The sequence below is a fragment of the Medicago sativa genome, chromosome 3, assembly GCF_051527215.1.
Source record: "Medicago sativa cultivar Bolivia chromosome 3, Bolivia_mono, whole genome shotgun sequence".
NCBI classification, from domain to species: Eukaryota; Viridiplantae; Streptophyta; class Magnoliopsida; order Fabales; family Fabaceae; genus Medicago; species Medicago sativa.
In genome coordinates, this window is record NC_140751.1 from 104,053,934 (window position 1) to 104,064,015 (window position 10,082).

The 10,082-nt window shown below is 40.6% G+C and overlaps 1 protein-coding gene and 1 pseudogene across 1 annotated transcript; both read left to right on the forward strand.

Annotated features, from left to right (window-relative positions):
- The first annotated feature begins 662 nt into the window (after positions 1 to 662).
- Positions 663 to 4,169, forward strand: LOC146943291 (uncharacterized). Its single transcript, XM_085750095.1, has 2 exons — positions 663 to 3,487; positions 4,125 to 4,169. Exons 1-2 carry the CDS (start codon positions 830 to 832, stop codon positions 4,167 to 4,169), a joined length of 2,703 nt encoding a protein of 900 aa, XP_085606221.1. The 5' UTR covers positions 663 to 829.
- Positions 4,170 to 6,134: 1,965 nt separating this feature from the next.
- On the forward strand, positions 6,135 to 7,956 carry LOC146943292 (uncharacterized; annotated as a pseudogene).
- The last annotated feature ends 2,126 nt before the right edge of the window (positions 7,957 to 10,082 follow it).

Genomic DNA, 10,082 nt, shown 5'->3' on the forward strand with positions numbered 1-10,082 from the left:
TGTTGGGTTGTTGTTGTCGTTGTAGCATTGTCGAGTTGTTGTCGTTGTCGCATTGTCGAATTGTCGGTGTCGTTGTGGATAACATTGTTGTTGTTGTTGTACCTTGTTGCTGAAAATAATTATGTCGTTGTTTATGTGTTTATTTAAATACATTATTAATGATGCCTGTTGTGATATGCTTTGTTGTTTTCATTAATTTGATGAATTATATATTATTATTATTGGATAAGTTTCTCACCCCTTCTGCGTATATGTTGCCTCGACCGTGGGTAATGTGCAGGTACTGATGACTTGTAGGTTTGGTCGGCTCAAGTGTCTAGGGCTCTGATACATACTAGGATGGGGAAATCGTTGCGAATGTCTTCTCATTTCTTTTATGTATCACATATTTTGGAAAAGACTTGCTATTAGAGTTTATCGTTGTTGAAAATAAAGTTGAATTATGTTGGGGCCTTTGTGCCAAGATTTTCATTGATGTTGAATTTTGGTTGAAATTATATCTTTAAAGAATTATTCCGCTGCAGTTTATTAAGATTCTTTATGTTGGCCTTAAATAAATAGATATTTTCTATTTATGAATTTTTGAAAAGTAGTGTGACACTCCGTTGTGTGATTACTCTTATTATAATAATTAATATTACGTTGTTGGGAGAACGGGGTGTTACAATTGGTATCAGAGCAGGTCGGTCCGTCCGGCCAATTAGTAGAGTCGTGTCGAGCCATGTAGAGTTGTTTGACAATTTATATTGTCTCAGTTGTGCTGATTTCTGTTGTTATGTAGAGTAGAGACCTGGAGGCTGCGAATATTATCTGTTATAAGAGAAATAGAATGGCTGGAAGAAACGATGCTGCGGTGGCTGCTGCATTGGAAGCTGTGGCCCAAGCTATAGGACAACAACAGAATGCTGGTGCTGGTGTTAATGCTGATGTAAGAATGTTGGAGGCCTTTCTGAGGAATCATCCTCCTACTTTCAAAGGAAGGTACGACCCTGACGGAGCACAGACATGGCTCAAAGAAGTTGAAAGAGTTTTCAGGGTTATGCAATGTACTGATGACCAGAAGGTGCGTTTTGGTACGCACATGCTAGCTGAGGAAGCTGATGATTGGTGGGTGAGTCTCTTACCTGAATTAGGGCAAGGTGATGCAGTTGTGACTTGGGCTGTGTTTAGGAGGGAGTTCCTAAACAGATATTTCCCTGAGGATGTTCGCGGAAGGAAAGAGATTGAGTTCCTTGAGTTGAAGCAAGGAAACATGTCAGTGACAGAGTATGCAGCCAAGTTTGTGGAGTTGGCTCAGTTCTATCCACACTATACTGGAGACAATGCTGAATTTTCTAAGTGCATAAAGTTTGAGAATGGTTTGCGTGCTGACATTAAGCGAGCCATTGGTTACCAGCAGATCCGTGACTTTTCTGCTTTAGTGAGCAGATGCAGAATCTATGAAGATGATACCAAAGCTCACTACAAGGTGATGAGTGACCGTAGGGGTAAGGGACAGCAGAGTCGTCCGAAGCCTTACAGTGCCCCAGCTGACAAGGGCAAACAGAGGATGCCTGAGGAAAGGAGACCCAAGGGAAGAGATGTTCAAGCTGAGATAGTTTGTTACAAGTGTGGTGAGAAAGGCCACAAGAGTAATGCATGTACTCAACGGGATGAGAAGAAGTGTCATCGTTGTGGCAAGAAAGGGCATATCATGGCTGAGTGCAAGCGTGGTGACATGGTTTGCTTCAATTGTGATGAAGAGGGTCATCTTAGTTCTCAGTGCAAGAAGCCTAAGAAGACTCAGACTAGTGGGAAGGTGTTTGCATTGGCCGGTACACAAACGGCTAATGAAGATCGACTTATCAGAGGTACTTGTTTCTTTAATGGTACTCCTTTAATTGCTATTATTGATACTGGTGCTACACATTGTTTCATTGCTGTTGATTGTGCAAATAAGTTGGGTTTAGTTATGTCAAGTATGCCTGTGGAAATGGTTGTTGAAACTCCAACTAAGGGTTCAGTAACCACATCGTTTGTTTGTCAGAGTTGCCCTATATCCATGTATGGTAGAGATTTTGAAGTTGATCTTGTATGTTTGCCATTGACGGGTATGGATGTGATCCTTGGTATGAACTGGTTGGAATACAACCATGTGCATATTAATTGTTTTAGAAAGACGGTGTACTTTTCTTCTACTAAAGAAGAGAGTGGAGCAGAATTTTTATCTACCAAGCAGCTGAAGCGGTTAGAGCATGATGGAAACTTAATGTTTTCCTTGATGGCGTATTTGTCTGTAGAGAGTCAGTCGATAATTGATAGATTGCCCGTGGTGAATGAATTTCCTGAAGTTTTTCCTGATGAGATTCCAGATGTACCACCAGAGAGGGAGGTTGAATTTTCGATCGATCTTGTGCCGGGTACGAAGCCTGTGTCGATGGCTCCTTACCGTATGTCAGCCTCCGAGTTGGCAGAATTGAAGAAGCAGTTGGAAGAATTGCTTGATAAGAAGTTTATAAGACCAAGTGTGTCACCTTGGGGAGCACCTGTGTTGCTAGTTAAGAAGAAGGATGGTAGCATGAGATTGTGCATAGATTACCGTCAGCTGAATAAAGTGACGATAAAGAATAGGTATCCACTTCCGAGAATTGACGACTTGATGGATCAATTAGTGGGTGCTCGCGTGTTTAGTAAAATTGATTTGAGGTCAGGTTACCATCAGATTAAGGTGAAGGATGAAGATATGCAGAAAACGGCCTTTAGGACACGGTATGGACACTATGAATATAAAGTGATGCCTTTCGGTGTTACTAATGCGCCTGGTGTGTTCATGGAGTATATGAACAGAATTTTTCATGCTTTTCTGGATAAGTTTGTTGTTGTATTTATTGATGATATCTTGATTTATTCTAAGACTGAAGAAGAGCATGCAGAACATTTGAAGATTGTGTTGCAGGTGCTGAAAGAAAAGAAATTGTATGCAAAGTTGTCAAAGTGCGAGTTCTGGTTAAGGGAAGTAAGTTTCCTTGGCCATATTATTTCTGGTAGTGGTATTGCAGTGGACCCATCGAAGGTTGAAGCGGTATCACAGTGGGAGGCTCCTAAGTCAGTTACAGAGATTAGAAGTTTTCTTGGTTTGGCTGGTTATTACAGAAGATTTATCGAAGGATTTTCGAAGTTGGCACTTCCATTGACTCAGTTGACCTGTAAAGGTAAAGCTTTTGTGTGGGATGCTCAGTGTGAGAATAATTTCAATGAGTTGAAGCGGAGATTGACAACGGCTCCAATTTTGGTTTTGCCAGAGCCAGATAAACCTTTTGTGGTATATTGTGATGCGTCTAAGTTGGGCTTAGGTGGTGTGCTTATGCAAGATGGCAAGGTAGTGGCTTATGCTTCGAGACAATTGAGAATACATGAGAAGAACTACCCTACACATGATTTAGAGTTGGCTGCTGTGGTTTTTGTGTTGAAAATTTGGAGACACTATTTGTACGGTTCCATATTTGAAGTGTTTAGTGATCATAAAAGTCTGAAATATTTATTTGATCAAAAGGAGTTAAATATGAGGCAGAGAAGGTGGCTAGAGTTGTTGAAAGATTATGATTTTGGCTTAAATTACCATCCGGGTAAAGCTAATGTGGTTGCAGATGCCTTGAGTAGGAAAACGTTGCACATGTCGGCTATGATGGTGAAAGAATTTGAATTACTGGAACAGTTTAGAGACTTAAGTCTTGTTTGTGAATTGGCACCTCAGAGTGTGCAGTTGGGTATGTTGAAAATTAATAATGATTTCTTGAAGAGTATCAAAGAAGCCCAGGAGGTTGATGTGAAATTTGTAGACTTGATGGGTGCTAGTAATCAGAATGCAAATGGTGATTTTCAGGTTGATGATCAAGGAGTGTTGAGATTCCAAGGTAGGATTTGTATTCCTGATAATAATGAATTGAAAAAGTTGATTTTAGAAGAAAGTCACAGAAGCAACTTGAGTATCCATCCGGGAGCTACAAAGATGTACCACGACTTGAAGAAACTGTTTTGGTGGTCTGGGTTGAAGCGAGATGTCGCACAATTTGTATATGCTTGTTTGACTTGTCAGAAATCGAAAGTTGAACATCAGAAGCCTGCTGGTTTGTTGACGCCTTTAGATGTGCCTGAATGGAAATGGGATAGCATCTCCATGGATTTTGTGACTAGTTTACCAAATACTCAAAGGGGGCATGATGCCATTTGGGTTGTTGTCGATAGATTGACGAAGTCGGCGCATTTTATTCCGATCAATATCACTTATTCAGTAGCTCAGTTGGCGGAGATTTATATTCATAATATTGTGAAGTTGCATGGTGTCCCGTCGAGTATTGTGTCGGATAGAGATCCGAGGTTCACTTCGAGATTTTGGAAGAGCTTGCAAGAAGCTTTGGGCTCTCAGCTGAAGTTGAGTTCAGCTTATCATCCGCAAACAGATGGTCAGTCGGAAAGGACGATTCAATCATTAGAAGATTTGTTGAGGGTGTGTGTACTTGAGCAAGGTGGAGCTTGGGACAGTCACCTACCATTGATAGAGTTCACGTACAACAATAGTTACCATTCGAGTATTGGCATGGCACCTTTCGAAGCTTTATATGGTCGAAGGTGTAGAACTCCTTTATGTTGGTTTGAGTCGGGTGAAAGTATTGTGTTGGGACCTGAAATAGTTCAGCAGACCACGGAGAAGGTCAAGATGATAAGAGAGCATATGAAAGCGTCGCAGAGTCGACAGAAGAGTTATCATGACAAGCGTAGGAAGGACCTTGAATTTCAAGAGGGTGACCATGTGTTCTTGAGAGTCACTCCTATGACCGGTGTGGGTCGTGCATTGAAGTCCAAGAAGTTGACTCCAAAGTTTATTGGTCCTTATCAGATATCTGAGAGAATTGGCACGGTGGCTTATAGAGTTGGTTTGCCACCACATCTTTCGAACTTGCATGATGTGTTTCATGTGTCGTAACTTCGGAAGTATGTAGCGGATCCTTCACATGTTATTCCTAGAGATGATGTGCAAGTTAGAGACAATCTTACGGTGGAGACTTTACCTTTGAGGATTGATGATCGTAAGGTGAAGACGTTGAGAGGCAAAGATATACCTTTAGTGAGGGTTGTTTGGGGAGGAGTAACTGGTGAAAGTCTTACTTGGGAGTTGGAGAGTAAGATGCAGGAGTCATATCCTGAGTTGTTTGCTTGAGGTAATATTTCGAGGACGAAATTCTATAAGTTGGGGAGAGTTGTAACGCCCCATTTTTATTCTATTATTTTTAGTGGATGTTTGAGTGTTTTATATAATTTTATATGATTTATTTGGTATTTGATGTGTTGTATATTATTTAAATGAATATGGCTTTATTATTTGTGGAAATATTAGGAGAAATAAAAATAGGAGTAAAATATTAATATTTTGGTTAATGGGAGTTAATTAGTAATTATGAGAGTTTAGGCCCGGCAGCCTTTGTGCTCATTAAAGTTGGGGGCTTTAGGCCCGGCAGCCTTTGTGCTCATTAAAGTTGGGGGCTTTAGGCCCGGCAGCCTTTGTGCTCATTAAAGTTGGGGGCTTTAGGCCCGGCAGCCCTTGTGCTCACACGTTGAAGAGCCTATTATGCTCATTTGTTGTTGATTGGTACCACATGCATTTGCATATCAAGAAGTTTCATGATGTTTAAGTTGTCAAGTTGTTGTTGAGTTGATAGAGTTGCATGGTCTAGATGAGTTGTGTTGTCAAGTTGTTGTTGAGTTGATAGAGTTGCATGGTCAAAGATGAGTTGTGTCGTCAAGTTGAGTATTAAGTTGATTATGATTTGTGATGAAAATTAGTAACGATATTTGATGATTGTATTTGTTATATAATGAAAATTATGCTAATTGGTAATTGTTGATATGCTATTAATGTTTAAGTTGTTAAATGCATTTTTTTGGATTATATGCTTAATGTATTGATTATGAAATCTCACCCCTTCTGCGTATATGTTGCCTCGACCGTGGGTAATGTGCAGGTAATAAAGATTAGAGGCGTTCATGAGTGGACTCTCAGTTGGTGTCTAGGTGCTCTGATACGTAACGGGATGGGGGCTTGCTTTTACTTCTATTCCTTACGTGTCTCTTTTATGAACTAAATTTTATGAGATTTTTCAATAAGGCCTGCGTGCCAAGACTTTTAGATGTTGAACTATTTTCCGCTGCAACAATTTTAAGATTTTCATGATGTTGAATTTGAAGGATAATTATTATTATCCGTTTTATGATTTAAATGAAGTATGTGACATTCCGTTGTGATCAAAATACTCTGATTTTAAATGAAATTTTTATGTTGGGAAAACGGGGTGTTACAATTGGTATCAGAGCAGGTCGGTCCGTCCGGCCAAGTAGTGAGTCGAGTTGTGTCCTTAGCAGTTGGAATACCACTATTATGATATTCTAAATGTTGTGTGTTGTGCAGAGAAGAGACCTGGAGGCTGCGAATCTTATTTGCTATAAGAGGACTAGAATGGCTGGAAGAAATGATGCTGCGATTGCTGCTGCTTTGGAAGCTGTAGCCCAAGCTGTGGGACAACATCCAAATGCTGGTGCTGGTGCGAATGCTGATGTGAGAATGTTGGAGACCTTTCTGAGAAATCATCCTCCTACCTTCAAAGGGAGGTACGACCCTGATGGAGCACAGACGTGGCTCAAGGAGGTTGAGAGAATTTTCAGAGTTATGCAATGTACTGATGATCAGAAGGTGCGTTTTGGAACGCATATGCTGGCTGAGGAAGCTGATGACTGGTGGGTGAGCCTCCAACCTACCCTAGAGCAGGATGATGCAGTTATTACTTGGGTTGTGTTCAAGAGAGAATTCCTAAACAGATATTTTCCTGAGGATGTTCGCGGGAGAAAAGAGATCGAGTTCCTTGAGCTAAAGCAAGGAAACATGTCGGTGACAGAGTATGCAGCAAAGTTTGTGGAGCTGGCTCAGTTCTATCCACACTACACGGGGGACAATGCTGAGTTCTCCAAGTGTATCAAGTTTGAGAATGGTTTGCGTGCTGATATTAAGCGAGCCATTGGTTACCAACAGATCCGTGACTTTTCTGCTTTGGTGAGCAGATGCAGAATCTATGAAGATGACAGCAAAGCTCATTATAAGATTATGAGTGAGAAGAGGGGTAAGGGCCAACAAAGTCGCCCAAAGCCTTACAGTGCTCCTGCTGACAAAGGGAAAGGAAGAGCTAATGATGAGAGGAGGTCTAATAAGAAGGATGCTGGTGCTGAGGTTGTTTGTTACACTTGTGGCGAGAAAGGCCATAAGAGTACTGCTTGTACTAAGGATATTAAACGGTGCTTTCGTTGTGGCAGTAAAGGACATACACTTGCAGAGTGTAAGCATGCGGACATTGTGTGTTTTAACTGCAAAGAAGAGGGTCATATTGGGTCTCAGTGTACGAATCCGAAGAAGACTCAGACTAGAGGGAAAGTGTTTGCTTTGACTGGTACTCAGACTGAAAATGAGGATCGTTTGATCAGAGGTACTTGTTATATTAACAATACTCCTTTAGTTGCTATTATTGATACTGGTGCTACACATTGTTTTGTTGCTTTTGATTGTGCTTCTAAGTTGGGTCTTGCTGTGTCTGATATGAGTGGAGAAATGGTCGTCGAAACTCCAGCTAAGGGTTCGGTGACTACTTCTCTTGTTTGTTTACGATGTCCCTTGTCTATGTTTGATCGTGATTTTGAGATTGATTTAGTTTGTCTGCCTCTGAGTGGAATGGATGTAATTCTTGGTATGAACTGGTTAGAGTACAACCATGTTCTCATTAACTGTTTTAGTAAGACGGTGCGTTTCTCTTCTGCTGAAGAGGAAAGTGGAGCAGAATTTTTGTCTACTAAGCAGCTGAAGCAATTAGAACGCGATGGGATCTTGATGTTTTCCTTAATGGCATCCTTATCTTTGGAGAATCAAGCAGTGATTGATAAGTTGCAGGTGGTGTGTGATTTCCCTGAAGTTTTCCCTGATGAAATCCCTGATGTACCACCGGAAAGAGAAGTTGAATTTTCTATTGACCTTGTTCCAGGAACGAAGCCTGTGTCTATGACACCTTACCGTATGTCAGCTTCTGAGTTGGCTGAGTTGAAGAAACAGTTGGAGGATTTGCTAGATAAGAAATTCATTAGACCGAGTGTTTCACCTTGGGGAGCGCCGGTATTGTTGGTTAAGAAGAAAGATGGAAGTATGAGGTTGTGCATTGATTATCGACAACTGAATAAAGTAACTATAAAGAATAGATATCCACTTCCTAGAATTGATGATTTGATGGACCAGCTGGTGGGTGCACGTGTGTTCAGCAAGATTGATTTAAGGTCGGGTTATCATCAGATTAAAGTAAAAGATGAAGATATGCAGAAGACGGCCTTTAGGACGCGATATGGTCATTATGAATATAAGGTGATGCCTTTTGGTGTGAGTAATGCGCCTGGCGTGTTTATGGAGTATATGAATCGCATTTTCCATGCATTTTTGGATCGCTTTGTGGTTGTGTTCATCGATGATATTTTGATTTACTCTAAGACAGAAGAAGAACATGCAGAACATTTGAAAATCGTTCTGCAAGTGCTGAAGGAGAAGAAGTTGTATGCTAAATTGTCTAAGTGTGAATTCTGGTTGAACGAGGTAAGTTTTCTGGGCCATGTTATTTCTAGTAGTGGTATTGCAGTTGATCCATCTAAAGTTGAAGCAGTATCACAATGGGAGACTCCTAAGTCGGTTACAGAGATTAGAAGCTTTTTGGGTTTGGCAGGATACTATCGAAGATTTATAGAAGGATTTTCTAAGTTGGCACTTCCGTTAACACAGTTGACGTGTAAAGGTAAAACCTTTGTGTGGGATGTTCATTGTGAGAACAGTTTTAATGAATTGAAGAAGCGTTTGACGACGGCTCCAGTTTTGATTTTGCCAAAACCTGATGAACCTTTTGCAGTGTATTGTGATGCGTCCAAATTGGGCTTAGGCGGTGTACTTATGCAAGATGGTAAAGTTGTTGCTTATGCATCAAGACAGTTGAGAACTCATGAACGAAACTATCCTACTCATGACCTTGAGTTAGCTGCAGTCGTATTTGTCCTTAAGATTTGGAGACATTACTTGTATGGTTCGAGATTTGAGGTGTTTAGTGATCATAAGAGCTTGAAGTATTTGTTTGATCAGAAAGAATTGAATATGCGACAGCGGCGGTGGCTCGAATTGTTGAAAGATTATGACTTTAGCTTGAATTACCATCCGGGTAAAGCTAACGTTGTTGCGGATGCCTTAAGTAGGAAGAGTTTACATATGTCTGCTATGATGGTGAAGGAATTTGAATTACTTGAACAATTTAGAGATATGAGCTTAGTTTGTGAAATGTCGTCTCGGAGCGTTAAGTTAGGAATGCTGAAAATTGATAACGATTTCTTAAAAAGTATTAGAGATGCACAGAAGGTTGATGTTAAGTTTGTGGACTTGTTGGTTGCTAGTAATCAAACTGAAGATGGTGACTTTAAAGTCGATGATCAAGGTGTGTTGAGGTTCCGAGGTAGGATTTGTATTCCAGACAATGATGAGATAAAAAGGATGATTCTGGAAGAGAGTCATAGGAGTAGCTTGAGCATTCATTCGGGAGCTACAAAGATGTATCATGATTTAAAGAAGCTGTTTTGGTGGTCAGGATTGAAACGTGATGTGGCACAATTTGTGTACTCTTGTTTGATTTGTCAGAAGTCGAAGGTAGAGCATCAGAAACCTGCTGGGTTGATGACACCGTTAGATGTACCAGAATGGAAATGGGATAGTATATCCATGGATTTTGTGACAAGTTTGCCGAATACTCCTAAGGGAAATGACGCTATTTGGGTGATTGTTGACAGATTGACGAAGTCGGCACATTTCCTTCCGATTAATATTAGTTTTCCTGTGGCTCAGTTGGCAGAGATTTATATTCGAGACATAGTGAAATTGCATGGTGTTCCTTCAAGCATCGTGTCAGATAGAGACCCACGATTTACTTCTAGATTTTGGAAGAGTTTGCAAGAGGCTTTAGGTTCTAAGTTGAGATTGAGTTCGGCTT

Bases quoted from the DNA above. Each gene is read 5' to 3' on its own strand.
- LOC146943291 (XM_085750095.1), top strand. From the start codon at position 830: ATGGCTGGAAGAAACGATGCTGCGGTGGCTGCTGCATTGGAAGCTGTG. The intron at 3,488-4,124 runs GTGTTTAGTGAT...TGACGCCTTTAG, and splicing joins TGTACGGTTCCATATTTGAA to ATGTGCCTGAATGGAAATGG.